Raw genomic sequence first — 19,388 nt, 5'->3', positions numbered from 1 at the left:
GTTTTGCAGCGTGGTGGTCCTGGGCCCTGAACCTGTCATGGGCTTCGTGGAAATGCTGAATATACATCAATAAGAAAGCCCTTAGGCCACTGGGCTAGGGCATATTTTTAAACTTGGCAGAGTCATTTTCCCATTGGAAAGGGGGCAGGCAGCTGATGAAATGGAATGCTCAAATGCCAGCGTGAGAGCAGGCCGGCGTGGGGAGGAATGCCGATGGGGTTATGGGCAAGGAAATGAACACTGTAAATCCCAGGGGGGAACGGCCTGACAGCCTGACTTTTCTTTCTCCTTTCTCTGGCTCCCTTTTCCTCCTGTAGAGGAGTTTTCTTAGACACCATCCTCCCCCGTCGAGACGACAATGGCGTCAGGCCAACCATTGGCCAGCGTGTGCGGCTCAGTCAGGGAGACATCGCTCAAGCCAGGAAGCTGTACAAATGCCCAGGTAACTGAACCCCGGGGCGTCCCAGGGCCCCCAGAGTGCCCCTGGAGCACGACTCAACTGCCCTTTGCAAACATTCCCCTTGGCCGGGAAAACAGTTCGGGGACCCTGCAGAGACTGCCCCTGGCGGCTGTGATTTCCAACGTGCTGCTGTTAGGAGGTGTGAGATGGTACAGGAGGCCCACAGGGTGAAGTGATTGCTGGCAGTGAGGTGAATAGGGGGCCTCGGAGCCCGCAGCTTCTCTTGTGGGAAGATGCAGAACCCCGGCAAAGCCTGACGTTCAGAAGAGGAAGGAGGCACAGTAGGACCACAGTGCACCCCGTAACGGCAAAAGCGCCTCTTCTTTCCATGGGAGTGAGGGATGTGTTTTGGCAAAACAAGAGGCACGGCTTTTGCAGGAAGACAAAGGATGAAAGAGAATGCTTTTGGGAGGGTGGGGTCAGCTCCCCAAACACGGGAAGGTGGAGGCAGTCTCGGTGCTGTCGATGGTGGCTCTTCTAGAAGCCACAAGCTCTGAGCAGATGCTCACTTCTTTACCAGTTCAGAAACCTGCTCCCCATGAATTTGCCCTCTTTTTTTGCCTTTTGTCCCCTTGACTTCAGCATCATCACACCCCCTGCTGTCCTGGGGGTGAGCTCACGTTGACCCCTTTAAGCTGCTGAACTTTAATGCAAAGCATTGGTTACCACAGCCGTTTTACCACTGATGGGACAGAATGCATTTTAGCTTTTGGGGTGGAATAAGGAAACCCCATTATCAACAGGTCCAGTAACCTTTTTCAAGCCCCAGACCAGACACATGGGTTGATTTGACCATGGGACAGAATATTTGAAACAGGGGCCATCCTAGAATATCTGGCCATCACATCACCATCACAGGGCCTGCGAAGGGCCGCGTGAGGCTGTGCTCCATCACGAACCTCTAGGAAATACGTTCATCCAGCTATTAGTCATCTGGGGGCGCATTAAGGCTGCAGCACAGGACACATGTATCATGTAACCTTGCTGAATTGAAAGAGAAACCTTATAGCATTCCCTGGGAAATGCCATAGTATTTATTTAGTTATAATGTATTTGCCTCTTACTTCCCAAAAGGATTCGAGGCAGCTGGTAAATACCATGGAGCCATACAGTAACGTATCTGTTCCTGCAGAATGTTGATGATTATTCTGAAATAATTTCCATGGAACCCTCGGGGGTGGTGACTGCCAGGCCTAATCCTCCTGATGCCTGGCAGTTGTTCGGTAACATGATATTGAAGCCCTGATATCCAGGATTTCCTGAGGCCGAGGATGGGCTGCTCTCCAGCTATCCCTTCCTGCAGCTCCAAAGACTGCAGCTCCCAGGAGTTTCAAATAGTAGCTGAAAGCGAGAGTACTTACCTTGCAGAGTCTGAATTGCACTCAGGAAAATGTACATAAGGATGCTTCTTTCCCACATTTTGGGGATGGCCCTATAAGAGCAACCCAGTGTCTTTGTCTTTGGGTCTGAGTCCCTGGGACTTAAGGGAATATGAAACGTGCAGCCTCCAAGCTTCTTCATCCAGGTATGACGACAAATTAGGGAATTCTTTCTCACATACATAACATAAGGACTAGGTTTTAGACTTATGGCCCAGCAACCCTCAAACATTCAAGGCCGGGATAGTCTCTTGTAGAGTGTTCCCGCTTCCCGTGCCTCTGGTCACTTTTCTCTGTTTTCTTGACTATTTGGTAGCTCATTCAGAGGTGGGTAGCAGAAAAAGAAGAGGCGAGATTCAAACTAACAGCTGATAGGAGTCTCAAAGCATTTTTCATTTTTGCGTTACCTACGTGGGTTTTCATATCCTCTCTGCCACAGATATGTTTTTGGTAATTGTAAGGCTCTGCGTGTGGAGCACGGAGCTGATCCATTTCACTTAATGCAGATGATTTCATTAACCATCATTAACCACCCATTTAACAGATAAGAAAACTAAGGCCACCACCACACAGCTGGCTGGAGAGCTGGGATTAAACCTAGCTCTAGGCCATGCTCTATCCCGAGAGCCTCAGAACCCCTGGGGTGTTCATTTTTGGTGCCCAGCCCTATTTTCACTTTTATTAGCCAGGAAGATGTCAGTCTAGGCTGTGGCTTGTAAAGGGGTGCGTTTGCTCAGCAGCCCTGTAGAGGGCGCTCTGGGGCAGGGCGTGTGTGCGTGTGCCTGAATCACGCACGGTTGTCCTTTTACTTGTGCAGCGTGTGGGGAGACTCTGCAGGACACAACGGGGAACTTCTCTGCACCTGGTTTTCCAAATGGCTACCCTTCCTATTCCCACTGTGTCTGGAGGATATCGGTCACTCCAGGGGAAAAGGTAGGTGTGGGACCACATTCTTCGTAACATTCTTTGAGTGGGGTGATGTGTGAGGAGTTATAATTAATAGGAGTAACAACAGCTGTTATGTTGGGGGCACCCACTGTGCGCCAGGCGCGGTGCTAGCTTGCTTAATGTTATTTCCTTCTGGGCTTTTCAGCCAGCCTCCCTCACGCAGATGGAAGCCTATACGCTAAATGTCCACATGAGTTATAAATCAGGCTCACAGTTTGTAAAACAAAGTAGGTTCTATCCTTTTACCTTGATAAACACACCGTCAGAATGCCCTGGAAGGCGAGGATCCAATGTAGAGTTTCTGGACACCTCAGAGTGCTGCATTGGCAGGTGACAATATGGGGAGAGCTAGCCACCAACCCACAGCTGGCCTCTCCTTCTCCCAGCCCCAGTCCCGCCTCAGGAGCGTCCGTGGTGACACCTCAGCCCGCACCCCTGAGTACCCTTCACTCCTGCCTTCCAAGGGCCATTGCTTGGCCGCCCCTCCAGTGGAGGCGGACTGGCCAGGTGTGCTGTCTACCCGGGAGGATGGGTCCGGGGCAGAGGTCCTTGCAGGTCCTGGAAGTGGACTCAGGGGCCTTTGGACAGGGGGTTCCAGGGTTCTGGGCTCCGGTGTGAGGTCTAGAAGCTGGGCCAGCTCTGGGTGAGCATTTGCCTTTGGCCCTGAAGATCCCACGACTCTCGCGAGCTAAGCCCAGGGCAGGGGCCTCTTTTGCCCTTGTCCAGGGGGATATGTTCTCGTCGCTGCTGCACATGCATTTCCTTAGACCCATTGTGTGGACGTAGAATCTGAGGCTCAGACATTTTATAAATGACCCAGATTCACAGTAAGATATAGAACTGAGAACTGGGCTTCCACCGTTTGAAACTTGTGTTTTCTTCACGGCACCTCTCTGCAAATCCAGGGGATGGCAGGTTGTCTCAAAGCAGATGCAGCTGTCTTTGAAATGTTTGCTCTGCCCCTTGGGTCTAGTTCCCTCCAGTCATACCTATTGTAGCTTGTCTCTCAAATCATGAGGCTGGTTTATTTGCCTGGGCACCTTCTAGACTCATTGAGGACAGAGACTGTTCACCTCCAGGGCCCCAGCACCCAACACAGTCCATGGCACAGAGTCACACAATAAGTATTTATTGAATGAACATGTGGATGGATGAGCAGCTGAGTGAAAAACCTGCAGCAGGGGGTGCAGTGGGAGGTGTTGGGATTTTTCAGGTGCCTATAGCCAACCTACAGGAATTCCTAATTCATAACTTTAAAAAAATGTTCCTTTAAATGTCAATTTAAACGTAGTGTGATAACTAGAGAGAAATAATGTCTAGGAACAATTGGGAGCATTTTCTGTGGACTGGGTACTGTTCTTAGCGTATTATGTAGATCCTCTTATTTAATCCCCACAACAGCTTCGTGTGATAGGTGCTGTTAACACACTCATTTTGCAGGTAAGGAAATGGACTTGCCCAAGGCTACTCAGTTTGTTTCAGAGTTGGGATCTGAGCCCAGGTAGTTTGACTCTGAGAATCTGGGTGCTTTACCATCATCCTATACTATTCCACAAAAGGGAGGGACAGGCTAAAAGACATTTGAACATGCATTCACACACACACACACACACACACACACACACAACACCCATATGCACACACCCTTCCTCTGGCTCTAAGCATTTGACAGTGTGATTGTCATCTTGAGCCTGAGAGACTCTAGACCTGTCCGACTTGACTTGGGTGGTTGTGCCATCCCTGTGCCTGCAGGAGGGGGCAGTGGGAGGGAGGCAGGAAAGTGGAGGAGAGAGAGGAAGGGGCCTAGTAATCTCCAAATTGTTGAATTGCCCTGTGTAGCAGAGCCTCTGTGATATGTTTGAACTATGTGAGATTTCATCCAGCCTTAATTATTATTGCTAACTGGGGGCAGGGATAATACATATCATTGAGATTCCTGCACCAATTATTTCAATTTCTGCTTCACCCAGCCTTCCCCAGAGCTGCCAGTAATTAGCAAACCTGATTGATTCGCGTTATGGCCTCCTGTTCATCACCTCTTCCCTGATGTTCTTTATGGCTCACTAACATACTTAAAGGAATTAGCCTGAATAATTATCCCATTCATTCGGATCATGAATGTGTTACCAAGGAATTTGTAATAACATTTCCTTCCTGAAATTTTAAAAAACAAAGGCTAAAGAACTGAATTGCAACCAGCTAGCGAGCATTCCGGGCCAGTCCACCTGAATGTGAGAGCACTGGAGGGGGATACGAAGGGAGCTGAAGACGCAATTTCTGTCTTCAGGGGACTTTGAATTTAGTTAGGGTCTCCCCTCACCCCTGGGGAGTCTGATTTAATTGAAGGAGAAGAATTTGCTTGGCACGAGTATTTTCCTTAAACTTCTGAGGTCATTCTAATGTGCAAGTAGGGTTGAGAATCACTGGTCTAGTTTGAAAGAAGAGCAACATGTCACACACACACACACACACACACACACACACACACACACACTACAACACAGGAGCTGGCCTGTTACTTTCTGGTACCGACTCTTCATTCCCCAGGAGATCTCAGTGATTTGTGGGGGAAGGTGCTCCTTGTCCTGAGACCTGAGCATTAGGTGGGATTGTCCCAAGGTTGACGGGTGATCCCTCTTAACGCCGATCAAGACAGGCAGCCTGCGAAGAGCCCTTAATGCACCTGGTTTGTGGCATACCAAGGGGACACTCGGTGCGGCTTGATTTTTAAAATTGCTATTTACTTAGTGGCTCTTATGTGCTGAGCATAGCACCGTACACTCTCTGTACAGTGTCTTGTGCAGTCCCCTCAACAACCCAGTGGCGTGCATATTGTTTCATAGATGAGGAAACTAAAGGTCCAAGAGCACAAGTATTTTCCCGAGGTCCCAAAGCTAGTGAGTGGTGGAGCCAAGAAGAAATCCAGATCTACTAGACTCTAAAAACACCTGATGTGGAATCACTATGGGAAAGAGAAGGGGGGAGTTTCTAAGAGGGAAAGATCCTGTCCATCTGGGCAATCAGAGGACTCGGGGGGGGGGGCTTGAGCTGGGCTTGGGGAGGGTTCCATTTGTGTGGATATATTTGGGTGCACTGGGAGATAAGGTCACCTGTTAGGGTGGGCACTGCAGGCTCTGGAAAGTAAGCAGTGAGTTTAATTTATGAGATGGGGCAGAGGGAGCCCCTGAAGTTTTCTGAGCAGAGGAGGGCTCTAGCAAACATGAGATAAAAGTACAAGATGGATCTAGAAGCCCTAGTGTGCGGAATGGACTTGGGCGCAGCAGGGAGGAGTTTGGGAGTCATCTCAGCAGGAACAATGCAGGAAGGGCTGTGGGAGGGACAGAGAGACTGGCTTGGAGCAGGGGCTACAGACATCTTGAAGGAAAGAGCCTGTCAGCATCAGGATGAACAACAGGGGCAAAGCAGAGATAACACCAAGGTGTTGCACCTGCGTGATTGGGGCCACGGAGTCACCTCCAGGTGGGGAAGCTGGAAGGGAAGTGCTTTGTTTTGAGGTAGCCTCACAGTTCATGGGGAGTGGAGAGGACAAGAGTCAGCAGAGGGGAGAGGCAGGGGAGAGAGGTCAGGCTAGTGTGGCAAAACCAGAGAGGAGAGGTTCAAAGCAGAGGAGCCCCTGAGAACAAAGACGAACACATAGCAGTCTGGTCTGTTTGGCCAACCTTTGACCTGCAGCCCTCCAGCCCAAGGTTTACTTGGCGACCAGCGACCCTGGGCTGTTTGAATGTAAACGAAAGTGGGAGAGTGAAGATGCTAGAGAGAGTTAACTGACTGAGAGAGGGTCCCCCCAAGTGGGAAAAGGAATAGGGTCAGGGGTGCAGGGGCTGGCGCGGGGCTGCCCTCAGCGGGACCCCGCAGAGCAAGAAGACCTGAGAAATGATGGAGCAGGACATGGACATGCTGAGCGGGGGCAGAGACAACGTGAGAGCTGGGCTGGACGAGCCCCTGCCGCTCAGCGCAGGAGAAGGGGGGCACCCTTCCAAATGGGATTGGATGGGGTGAGGGGAGGGGGAAACCTGGGCCGGCGGAGCCCCGAGCCGGAAGGGTTGCAGGAGGGCCCAGGGCCAGCTCAGGGGGCAGCACCTGTGTGCCCGCTCTGCAGCGCCACCCGGCTACCTGTGCTGGGTGGGGACAGGGGCATCCACTGAGTGTCCTCAGGGCATCCAGAAGAACCGAAACCTTCCTTTCCCATCCAGCTGGACCCCCCACCTCCCAGCCTTTGCTGGTCTTTCGCCTTCTGCTCCCTCACTCCAGACACGCGCAGTGAACCAGGCTGGGGTCCAGCAAGCACAGGTCTCCAAACATGTCCTTGCCTTTGCTCGCGTCAGTCCCTCTCACCAAAATGCTTTCACCCTCCGTCTCTGCCCACGGGACTCTTGTTCCCTTAGGTTAAATGCCACCTCCTCTGAGAGGCCTTCTCCAGTGTCACTGGGCAGAACTCAGTTCTGTCCTTGGGGCTCCTCAACACCCTTTCTGTCCTTTCCTCTCTTTTCAGCGTTTATTCCATGCTGCTCTAATTGGCTTTATACATCTGCCCTTCTCTCTTTGTCTGAACCCCGTCTTTCTGATCTTTCTGTCTCGAGAGGCACACAGTAGGTGGAATCAATGAATGAATGAATGAACGAATGAACTGTAGGGAAGCTATTAGACACACCACACCTCAGAAGAGTGAAGTCATGGCCGAGGGGACATGGATCGCGGAGGTGCTCAGATGCACTCAGGCTAACCCCAGACCCTTTAGAATGATTGATGATGTTATAAGATCTTTTCGTATCTCTGAACTTCATTGACCCCTTACCTCCTTCCAGATCCCCAGGCTCGATGCATCCTGGCCCGTCTTTAATGCATCTTGCTTTCTGTAAACCACCTAGTGACTTCAAAAGCTCAAGTTATTCCCCAGACAGAACCAAAGGACCCATCTCCTCTGTTTACCCCCCATCCTGCTTAAGGTTTATTATTTAATGTCACGAGGTTTCCTGTGAGTGTGTTTTCGAGGGGACACTCCTACTGTGGCCTGAGAGCTCTGTATGCTAACCGGTAACGTGAGAATGCCGGGTGCGAGATGAATCGTTCAGAACTCCTCAGGCTTTGTTGCCAAAACTTACTTTATGGTAACTCTTTACAGATCGTCTTAAACTTCACATCCATGGATTTGTTTAAAAGCCGCCTGTGCTGGTACGACTACGTGGAGGTCCGGGATGGTTATTGGAGGAAAGCCCCCCTTTTGGGTGAGTTGACCTAAGGAGGCCTGGAGAGAGGAGTGCTCGGCTGTTCCGTATGATGCTGTTAATGTTTGGAAGGGCCCATCCAGACATCAGTCACAGGAAGCTCTCAAGGGTCCGTGTCATTGTAAAACTCCGAACATTCCATTTGGCCACACATGTTAAAAGCTTTTAAAACTGTGAATACCCTTTGACCCAGCAACTCCACTTCTTGGAATTTATCCTGGGGAGCTAATTAAGGAAGTGCGCACAGCCCTAGCTTCAGGGATGGTCACAGGAGCAGGAAGAATTGAAGACATTTTACATGTTCAACAGTCGGGGTTAGCTGAGTAAATTATGATTCATCCCTTCAGTGGAAAACTATCCAGCCATTAAAAATAAAGTTGGAGATGACTATTGACACAGAAAGGTGTTCCTCTACATTGTTATACAAGAAAAGATGTGACAAAATAGAATGGGCAGGAGGATTCCATTCTCACAAAAATACACTTCTAAGTCTATTACGCAGGCACTGCGAGTTCAGATGCCTCCAGGAACAAGAAGTACATGAGTGAGGTGGGATTGGTGTAGTAAAACAAGGCGTGGAGGGGACTGTGGCCAAGTGAACAATGGGTATCCTGACCAAAGATACTTAAATCGTTGTGTGGGCTGAATTCACCTGGAAGAAACCATCTTGTGACCTACAATATAAATATCAAGTAGAATTATAAATACAAATAAATTGTACGCAGTGGTTCCTTCAGGATGATGGAGTATTTTTTAAAATTTATTCTGTTGTTCCTGGTTTAGCTCTATTTTCTAATTTTTCTTTGATGAGCATGCATTATTTTGGAGAGATGAACAGTGCACAAACGCACACATGAAAAGGCAGCTTGGACCTTTGAGTGAGAGGCAGTGAGCAAGGGGCATAAAGAGAGAGGTCAATTCACACAGGATTGGTGAGCTCTCTCACGGGTGACCAGGGAAGATTAATGTCATAAGGAGGACCAATGGCTTTGGTGCCCAGGGGGTGGGCATGAGGACTCTCCCAGGAATGGCAACCGTGGTGGAGGCTGAGAAGCAGATTCACAAGGAGCTGGATGGAAGGGTCTTAGCTGAGCGTAGGCTGTCCTCTTTACAGAGTGGTCTGTAGGGCGGGTTTCCGGTCTGTAAGTCTAAGTTCCCAGTGAGAATTTGGTCCTTGGCATATGCTCACGTGGGCAGAAAGGCTACCTTGTGCTGTGACTATCCTGAGAGTGAGCTGCTGTGGGGACAACTGACTAAGGATGGAGGCAGAAGAGAACTACGTTGGGGAGTTTCACAGCCAGGCCGAGCCCATCATCATGTCAGATTCTAGGGTAAATCAGAAGACACGGAGCCGGAGGCTCTGGCTGGACCCAGTGGGGCCTGGCAGATACTAGGCTTCCGTATGACCAAGGGGTCTCAGCCAGGTCAGCTACCATCTGGAATAGCACACAAGCCCCCTCTGCCCAGAGGGTCATGGGTTTAAATTCTTAGAGGTACAAAAGGTTATGAATTTGTATCCATGGTGCTCTAGAAAGGAGCCAAGGTAGGCTCTGAGTGGGGTACCAGCTTACCAACGCCATGAGGAATCAGGTAGCAGTCCATGTAAGCAAGCCAAGAAAGTGATCCCTGCGCATGCATAGAGCCATGTGTGCACTGCAGGACGAATGGTTAAGCCACCTGATGGCAGATTGGGGCTCTCTGCCCTGGATTTCTGCCTCCTGTCTAAAGTGAGCAGATGTGAAGTGTGCTAGTCGTGAGAGGGAGGCACAGCTTTACACGTTGTACTGACTGATGTGGCAAAACAACGGAAGACAGAGGTTCCTAAACCACCAGCACCAGCTGGGAAGATTCCCTAGGAGCTGGGTCAGGGAACACTCCCACTTACCTACAAATGTACGTACTCACGAGCTTGTCTAGTACCAAGTACTCCGAATGCATTTGGTATTAGTTTATAATTAAAATACTAAAAGGAGGAGTTACATGAGAACACAGAATCACAGGCTCGTCAGCCTGGCAGGGACCTTAGAGTCAGTTCCCCCGCACCTTCACAGGACAACCACACTCCCCAAGTGTGGACCAACTCTCTAAGGCCACACGGCCTGCTAAGGGCTGAGGTCAGACCAGAATGTACATGTCCTGGTGATGGGGAGAGGCTGAATCTGAGAAGGGTCTCCCCTTAGGATTGCTAGATAAAACGCACGATTCATTGTTTATCTGAAATTCAGATTTAACTGGGCTTCCTGTATTTTTGTTTGCTAAATCTGGCAACCCTATACTCCCCCAGGAGTGTGATGGACTTAAAGGGCTCAGGAGGAGGAAGCGCTCTGTTACTTAGGTTCCCCAGAGAGGCCCAGGCTCCTTCCCGAACAGGCAGGGCAGAGGGATCTCCAGCCACTCCCTTTCCTTGAAACGAGAGTTTTCTCACTGCAGACCCTGGTCTCTCTGGCTACACTTTCACAGATGAGACGGGGCTTTTGCTGTTCGTTGTTGTTGGTGAAAGTTTGTTTTGTTTTGGGTTTTTTTGGCTTATATTTTACACACTTGTGCAGTATGTGTGTGTGTGTGTGTGTGTGTGCGTGCATCGCAGCCAAGGCATGGCCCGGTGCCTGCAACCACCCTTCATTCACAGGAGTCCTCCTTTGCCAACTATTTGGCCCACTCTGATGTTTCCAAATGCAGTGGTTAGTGAACTTTTGTGTTTGGAACAAGTGCATTGTGTGGGCCGAGCTGGTCCCTGGGAGGGGTCAGTGCCATGAAATCTGCCGGGAGGAGGCAGGTCAATGCCCCTTTGGCAGGAGGGAGAGCGGATTAGGGCGAATTGTGAAAGTATGCATCTCGCTCTGAAGAACCGTGCACTGCATATTTTCCCAGGGCAGTGTGTGAAAATCCAGGCATAATGGGCGCATAACTTTTTATGAATGAACCCTTTATGACTCCCCACGGAGCCTACTTGTCGTGTCTTCATCTGCATTTCCTCTCTTGATATCCTTATTAAACCCCTCCTCCAAAGCCAGGAACCCGATTTTCATTTAGGAATTGGACACCTTTCCTCTAGTCCAATTTCTCCCCAGCCTGTTAAGTCTCCTTGGAAGGAGGCTGTTTGGGACCTGGGTTTTCACAGTGTGATTAAAGGGAAATGTAAGTAGATTGAGAACATTTCACGGCTGGTTAAAGATATCAAATTGGTTTTTCAGTTTCAGGGGTCACTTATGAGATTGCACCTAAAGGAGGGGGGGAAGGTGGCCGCATGGAGAACTCGTCCAGTGATCTGAAATGCCCTCCTGTTAATTGGATTCCCCTCCCTTATTTCTGCAGAGGAGTGACTGGAACAAAGTACTTTTGTATGCAGAACTGTCCTTGAGTATTCTCTGCCACACAATGCGCACAAAAGCCCTTTCTCCCCCTTCTCCTGAAGTGGGGAGGGAAGTTCAGGAAGGCCAGGCTGGCCAATCAGTGTCGCGTGGCCCCACTGCTGGGCTCCCTGGGCAGGGCCAGCCTCCCAAATGGGCAGAAACCAGTGGAACAGCCGAGCCTGGCGTTGCCACAGACTTGCTTCATGGTGGAGACTCTGATCTTCATTCCCATGTGTGCTTCCAAACTGGAAAGTGGGAATGTTATTTACATCCTCAGAGCAGACTTGATGTCTGTTGATCCAGAAATGTCCAGTGTTCAGAACTGCACCTTAAACCGAGAAGTTCTTTTTGATGGTGGTGGTGGTGGTGATGGTGGTGATAGTGAAAATGGTCTGACCGATGATGAAGGTCAAGATCTCAGACTGCCACGGTTCAAATCCTGTGTTCACTTACAACTTTGAGTGTAACTCAACTCAAATTCTTCAACCCTTAGTTTTCTCATAAACGAGATTAATGGTAGTACCTAATTCAGGGGGTAGGAGGGTTCAATTAGCTAATCTATGTAACGTGCTTAGGACAGTGTCTGCTATAAACATGCTCAATCAAAAGGGGGTTTTATTAGTACCATTATGGTGAAGATGAGAATGTTGAGACATCAGTCCAGAGACATTGTTAGGGGTTCTAGTTAAGAACTACAGGTGATCTGGGGAGAGGAGTTACTTAGAAGTAATTTGTAATTTACTTTACAGAGTCTGGCTCTGCCAAGGCAGTCAAATACACCTTGGTCTGCAACTCCTACCTCCTCAGGAGGACTCACAGAGATGGCTTGTCCTCTGGCCCTGCCGTGGGTGTTTTATCATGTCCGGGTGGGTTCTTAGGCAGCAAGACAGTGGCAATCCCTCTCTCCTTTGGAAACAGTCCCCAGCGGCTGTGACAGCTGGGGCTTTAAAAGGAGAATTTGGCCTGACACTTGGGCTGGGCTGAGAAGGAATTCCCTGTGAACCAGCATTGCCCAAGTGAGGCTCAGCAGCTCCATCCCCTCGCTGGTAAGCAATACTTCCCCACGCTTGCATATTGTTTTCCAAGAACTAATTGACACTAATTGGCCATGCCAGAGGAACCATTATCGAAAATTTATAGGCTTCTCACGGATTTTTCCTCACTGAATTCTTGGCAGCAGTCTCAGCTCATCTCGCTTAATATTAAGCTCACCAAATCCAAAAGGCTGCAGGTGGCCAGAATCGGAAGGAAGCAGAGGGAGATTAGCAGCCTCTACCCCCGTGTCTCCCCGAGGAATGTATGCCCCAGTTGGCCACTAGGAAGTAATTCCTCCCCCATTTTTACTCCCCCATTTCTCAGAAAGGCAAAGCAGAGTTACAGCTTCAAGGGGCTGAGTCAGTACTTCACATGGTGCTGGCAATAAGAGAGTGCTCACTAAGTGTGGACTTCAAAAATATATATATTGAGATATTATTCATGTAGCTCACCATTTAAAGTGTACACATCAGTGTCTGTAGCGTGCCCACAGACTTGTACAACCATCACCACAATCAATTTTAGAACATCTTCATCACCCCCAAAAGAAAAGCCATGCCCATTAACAGTCACTCCCCATGTCCCCCAGTGTTCAACGATTTTCTGAGTAAGCCACACAGTCAGTACTTGTCAGAACCGTGACCTCAGTGCAGGTAGTCCTTGACTGCTCCTTCTTGAGAACTGGTCAGTCCGACACAGCCGTCTCCCGCTTGCCCCCGCCACCCTGCGTGGCATTAGGAATAACACGGGCAGTGATGCCCACGTGCCGGGAAGGTGTGGCCTTTCCACTTCTCCTCTGTAGAGGGTCCAAATTTCAGACTCGTACCCACGTGTCCAAGAAATAGACACTTATTTATAATTTTCAGTAACAGAAGTTCAATAACAGTTATGAGCCCCTTTCTATCAGGTAGCAGGAACTTAATTTCAGTCCATCTGTGTTTCCTTCCCCCAGGGCAGGTGTGCTGGTGGGGGCAGACTTTGTGTCAGGGAGTGGTGGCAGGGGAGGCCTCTGGACCGCCGTGTGGGCTGGCAATGCTGGGATGGCCTCCTGTCTGGTGTCCAGCCATCTATCCATCTAAGTGGCTACTGTGTCTCCTCCTTGTCTCAACTTGAGGCCAAGTCCACTTCTCCACTTCTCCCTAGGAGAACTGTGGCTCCCCAGTTCCTCGGGCTACGGGAAGGTCACTTCCACGTCCTCCCAGGAACCCGGTGCCCCGTTGCTCCTATCATGCCATGCTTGCCTGAGGAACTCTGTCTGCCTGTCTCCTGGCCTCATGTCCTAACAAACTATGCAGACACTTCGTGCTGACCCCAGGTGGGACATGGGCATCTTGAGTTTTGTCTTCCCTCCAGGCTCAGCCTGGGGACTGGAGCACGGTTCTCTGCTTCTCCCAGACCCTTAAACCTACTTAGCGCCTCTATCACCCTTTCCACTCAGGTCTCAGCTGCGGGTGGGACAGAGGCCCTTTCAGAGGCTCCCAGGTGCCCTCTCCAACTCCCTCTCTCCCTGGTCCCCTCACTCCTCCATCCCAGGAATCTTTCTAAGACTGCAAGGATGGGGAAGTGTGCTCTTACGCATTGTGTACTCTTCTAAATCTTTGTGTTGTGACTGGGCTGTGACATTCAAAAGCCAAGAAGATTCGATTTCTCCAGCATGTGATCTCAGGCATCCCCTCGCTGAGGCAAGGAGGCAGGATGTCCGCCCACAGGCATACCCCAGGGGAAGGGTAAATCCAGAGGGGCGCGGTCATCACTGCCTCAGACCATCATCCTGCCAACCTTCAGCACCTCAGCGGGACCCGTTTGGCAGGAGAGAGGCCCTTGGGCTGTCCTCTGGGCACTGAATGACTAGAGCATGGGACTCCCCTGAGCACAGTGTGAAGCGGGCACCGCCTGGTGACTGTCTCCACCCGTCCGTTAGTCCTGTCTGTGCCGCAGGAGCAGTTGCCACGGCGGGGTTATTGATCGCTTTGAACCACTTGGAACACTGCTTTCTCTGTCTGCAGCGAGCCCCTCTTCCCGTCCGCCCGCGGCCTCACTGTTCTTTCCCGCTCCCCAGGCAGGTTTTGTGGCGACAAAGCCCCGGAGCCCCTCGTCTCCACGGACAGCCGGCTCTGGGTGGAGTTCCGGAGCAGCAGCAACATCCTGGGCAAGGGCTTCTTCGCGGTGTATGAAGGTTTGTTCATGATGCCACCTGGGCAGCTCCCGGTATCCTCTGTCCTTCCCCTGCAGCCTGCGTCCCAGGCAGGCTTGGCAGCCACAGCGGGGGCCGGGCTGAGGAATTCACTGGCCCCTTCCTCTACATTCCGGAAGCGGGGGGCCAGCTGAGCTCACTTCAGGACAGACGTCATCTACCTGTCACCACCCTGCTGCACCCTCATTCCAGTCTAGCGCGGGTGGTGTCAGGAGGTATAGAGCCCTGTGGAAATGGAAATGGAAGTGAAAGCAGCCTCTGAATAGCTGTTAGCCCGAGAAAAGAACCTCTCAGAGCCTCTGTTTATTTCATTTGCAAAAAGAGGACTTCGGATAATCTCAGGGAATTTTCAAATACATTTCTTGGAAGGGCCCCTGAGGTCACCATGGTGTTTGAGTTGAGGGAACCAGTAGGTATGGGCGCAAGGCAGCTGCCACCAGGGCAATTCTGCTTCTCTTTGTTCCCCAAGGAACCACTAGGTGGTTATTAAGACCCCTTTTGGCCTTAAATTGTAATTTTGGAGAGGCCGATTTTTGTGTTTATGAAAGAAAGAACATGGGTGTACACGTGTTTGTGAGTGGCCTGTCCCTCTGTACCAGCAGTCCTCTACCCTCTGCATTAGAATAACCTGGGAAACGCTAAGGTCACTGCAGCTCCGAGCTCCCCAGACCTAATCCCATCAGCACTTGTGGGGATGTGTCCCCTGCTTCTACAGCTTGAAAACTCTCCCAGGTGATTTTGATGCACAGCACAGGTGGAGACCCACTGCTCTCTGTGGTTATTTTCTGTGTATGGAAAAAATTCTGAGTTGCAAACAAATGAAATTATGCCTTTCTTGAGGCACAGTCTTGGTTGGATGGAAGTGAAAATGTTGGCAAGTGGAGTCACCTAGTGGTGACAAGTGACCAAGTTCCTCCGTAAGACCCAGCCAGGGACCCTCTTCCTTTCTCTCTCTAAAGTTGGTTCTCTTTCTAAAGCTACATGTGGGGGAGACATTAACAAAGACGCTGGCCAGATTCAATCTCCCAACTACCCTGATGACTACAGACCTTCCAAGGAATGTGTTTGGAAGATCACGGTTTCAGAGGGGTTTCACGTGGGGCTCACCTTCCAGGTTTTTGAGGTAAGTACTGCTCAGATGGTCTTTCCAAGGATGAAGTACATGTCAACTTTTGCCAGACACACTCTGCTCTATAAAGATGGGTTTCCATTCTTTGGTTGAAAATAGGAGCCGAAGAGCCCATTTCAAGCCATGGTGTATTGTACCCAGACATCTGGTATCAAAAGCTTTGCAGACTTTGAAATTGTATTTGTCTCCTTTCTGAAAGCAACTAGAGAGGAATCATCCAAGTGAAAGTCTAGGATAGGATCCCGGAAAGTGTTGTAGAATCGATCTGCCCAGTGTACCGACTCTTAGTCTGTTCACAGCTTGATTCACCCTTGACTTGCGCAAGTAGGAAGTGGCGTGGAGAAGCCCAGTGCACACTTGGGTCCTTTGGCCTCTTGGTTAGATTTTTCAGATATTGAAGTTCCCGTCTTACATCAGAAACCTCAAGGCCAAGCCATCGGTCGTCTTCCACGTTGCCTCTGTTTCTCCATTTAGATCGAAAGGCATGACAGCTGTGCCTATGACTACCTGGAAATCCGTGACGGCCCCACGGAGGAGAGCGCCCTGATTGGCCACTTCTGTGGCTACGAGAAGCCGGAGGACGTGAAGTCGAGCTCCAACAGGGTGTGGATGAAGTTTGTGTCCGATGGCTCTATCAATAAAGCCGGCTTCGCAGCCAATTTTTTCAAGGGTATGAACTAGCAGTTGTTTCCATTTTTAGTCACAGGAAGAGGTATCGTCCCCCTGGCTTAAGAATCACAAAACCCATACGGAACCTTAGCACCAAGCAAGGCTCCCTACAGGGAGGAGCAGCAACCTATGTGAGGGCTGGGCTAAGGCCCCCGACAGAGCACACCAGCAGTTCAGGAGCAGGCTCAGCCTTGGTCTCCATGGCCGGCAGTTCTGCTGCTGTGCTTGGAAATTAGATTTAATAAGTTCGCAAGGTCAACCTAGTGAACCTTAGTGAAACTGAGCACTGATAACAATACATATTTTTGTAGTCGCTAGCATTAATTGAGCACCTACTGTGTGCCAGGAACTGTATAAGGTACTTGATTTACACGATGTAATTTAATTTCCAAAATAGCCTTTTGAGTTGGCTTTGGATCACTTTTGATCAGTGTTGAGAGGGGCTGCTCAGTGTCACTCAGACAGTCAAGTGGCAGATCAAGGATCCAAACATAGCGAGGGTGACACTACGTCGCATTACCTGATATGGGCCAGAGAGGCCATCCAGGCCTTCAGCTCCTGAAGCATCAGCCCCAGCCTACAAGTGGGTGGGGGAAGGACGGAGAGTGGGAGTGGCGCTCAGGTAACAGACCTCCATGTCGCCTTGGGGACCGACTGCTCTGCAGGGTCTTGATGAAACCAAGCCCAAAATGGTATGGGAAGGCCAGCATTCCTGGCCCCAGCACGGTGGGCTTCCCGGGATTCCTTTGAATGGGTAGGTCTTTCTTCTCTGCTCCCAGGGCCCTGGAAGCTGCTCAGACCACACCCTACAAGGGAATATCCGATGTCCCCAAATACATTGTGATTGGGCACCGGTAGCATACCAGCAGCCTCTGAATCGAGAAACCAAATCGGCATCTGAGGTCCTCTGATTAGTGGCGTCACTCACACCCAGGAGAAGGCTGCTTTTCTTTCTTCTCTCCTCCCAGGACTCCTGGCTGTGCCAACCCAGAAATCCTGGTCCTCCCTTACTCCCAGTCTCCCACCCGCCCCCTCTTAGCCCCTTTTCCCAGGTTCTGCATAAACAGATGGGTGTCAGGACCCACTTCAAGCCATGTGACCCTGACCGGGCAGCCATCTCTTTCCCGAAGCCTCAGTTTGCCTCTCCTTAAAAGAGGGGAAGGAAACTGCCTACGCAATGATGGCTGGTCGTGAAGTCCCAATGCAATGATGGCTGGGAGCCACTTTATAAGCTGTCTTGAGGTATCTGGGGAAAGCAGAACCCAAGCAGGAACAGAATCATAATGTCCATAATGCTTTGAATAATTGCAGATAAAACTTAATTCTTTCCCAAGCAAAAAAGCCAGGCCACACAGCAAGTGTATTTCAAATGCCGGTTAGCTAGCGTTTGTAGCAGGAAGAAGGACATGACCGTCTTACTTGAGATGCCTAGAAATTCACAGCCCCAGCCCCACCCTGGCCCAGACTGCACGTGACTTAGCAGCAGCCACCCAGGCTGCTTGAGCAAGTTATACAACCTCTCTGAGCCCCAATCCCTCCATTTGTAAAAATGGCACGTCCAGGTTATTGCAGAGTTGTTTTCAGGAGAAAATGACATAGTGTCAGCGAATATGCATGGTATAATATTTAGTCCCATTCATTGTTTTTGCTTAGGAAGGAGTCTTTGAGATGGTTATTTTCCTCTCTGGAAAAAGTGACCAACAATTTCTTCTTGCTGTTGCCATGAATCAGCCTCCTATTGCTGCTATAACAAATGACCACAAACTGGATGACTTAAAGCAACACAAATTTATATCTTACTGTTCTGGAAGTCAGATTTTCTTGTCTTTTTCAGCTTCAAGAGCAGGCGCCTGTTTCCCCAGCTCATGGTGCCCTTCTGTCTTCGGGCCAGCGATGGCCTATTCAGTCTTTCTCCTGCCCGCATCACAGACATTTGCTTCCACAGTCCTGTCTTTTTCTGACCCTGACTCTCCTTCCTCTTTCAGTTATAAGGACCCTCGTAGTTACATTGGTCCTACACAGATAATCCAGGGTAATCTTCTATTTCAAGATCTTTAATTATATCTGCAAAGTCCTTTCTGCCATATAAGGTAACAGATAGGTGTTAGGGACTAGATCATGGACAGTGTTGGGAGGCCTTACTTTCTTTGCCACATGTCATGAATGATTATGAGGTTTTATTCTAATTCTATTTACTTTCATTCTCCTGCCCTTCTCCTCCCTTGACTTCCATCCCCAGGTCTGTACATTAGGTATTGGGGCTTCTTTCCAGTGAGATACCTGGAAGCCAGTTGGCACTGGCCCACCCACCCCTCATTCTCTGCTGATAATCAGCGATGTACATTTTTGAGAGGACCATCCAAAGCTGGAGGTTAGGGTTGCCAGATTTAGAGGAAAAAGAAACAAAACAGGCTGCCCAGTTAAATTTGAATTTCAGATGAAGAATGACCTTTCAGTTTAAGTATGTCCCAATTCAGATTTAATTGACCTCCTGCATTTTGCATCACAGCCCTATTGGAGATGCCAGTCAAGGCAACTAAAAGAAGTATTTCTCTCTGTGATGCTAAGCTGGTGTGTAAGGGACTGAGTTGAGACCTTAGGCCTGCTTTAAGTAACCATGATAACCAGCTCCCTTTGCTGGTGAGAAAATCTATCTTCTCCCTCCTCCCCATGGATCATCCATTCAGTAGTCATCAAACAATGTGTCAGGCACTGTGCTAGGGGCTGGGGTCAAAAAGGGACACACAGTCTTTGTTCTCGAGAGCTTAAGGTGGTGACAAAAACCTACAAACAAATGGGTAATGATATTGCCCAAGAAGTGTGAACCTGGGAGGAGGCCAGGAGACCTTCAGACTTGGCCTGGGTTGGGGGTCAGGCTACCCAGCCTGTTACTTCAAGGGCATTTCAATTTGCAAATGTCTTTTTAGATGCCCATGAAGGTGTTCATTGAGATCCAACTACACCAATTTAGTGCA

At 49.8% G+C, this 19,388-nt stretch overlaps 1 protein-coding gene across 1 annotated transcript in view; it reads left to right on the top strand.

Moving 5' to 3' along the window:
* TLL2 (tolloid like 2) overlaps nucleotides 1–19,388 on the top strand; it is a gene marked incomplete at its 5' end in the record, with an annotated part of 101,383 nt that overhangs the window by 62,142 nt on the left and 19,853 nt on the right. Inside the window, 6 exons of the mRNA XM_081158689.1 lie at nucleotides 318–442; nucleotides 2,657–2,772; nucleotides 7,931–8,033; nucleotides 14,481–14,597; nucleotides 15,593–15,738; nucleotides 16,219–16,414. Of these exons, the coding sequence (XP_081014815.1) occupies nucleotides 318–442; nucleotides 2,657–2,772; nucleotides 7,931–8,033; nucleotides 14,481–14,597; nucleotides 15,593–15,738; nucleotides 16,219–16,414 (803 nt within the window). The remainder of the gene's footprint in view (nucleotides 1–317; nucleotides 443–2,656; nucleotides 2,773–7,930; nucleotides 8,034–14,480; nucleotides 14,598–15,592; nucleotides 15,739–16,218; nucleotides 16,415–19,388) is intronic.

This window comes from Miniopterus schreibersii (assembly GCF_964146895.1).
Source record: "Miniopterus schreibersii genome assembly, chromosome: 14".
Taxonomy (NCBI): domain Eukaryota; kingdom Metazoa; phylum Chordata; class Mammalia; order Chiroptera; family Miniopteridae; genus Miniopterus; species Miniopterus schreibersii.
This window is presented reverse-complemented; position numbering and strand designations above follow the sequence as displayed.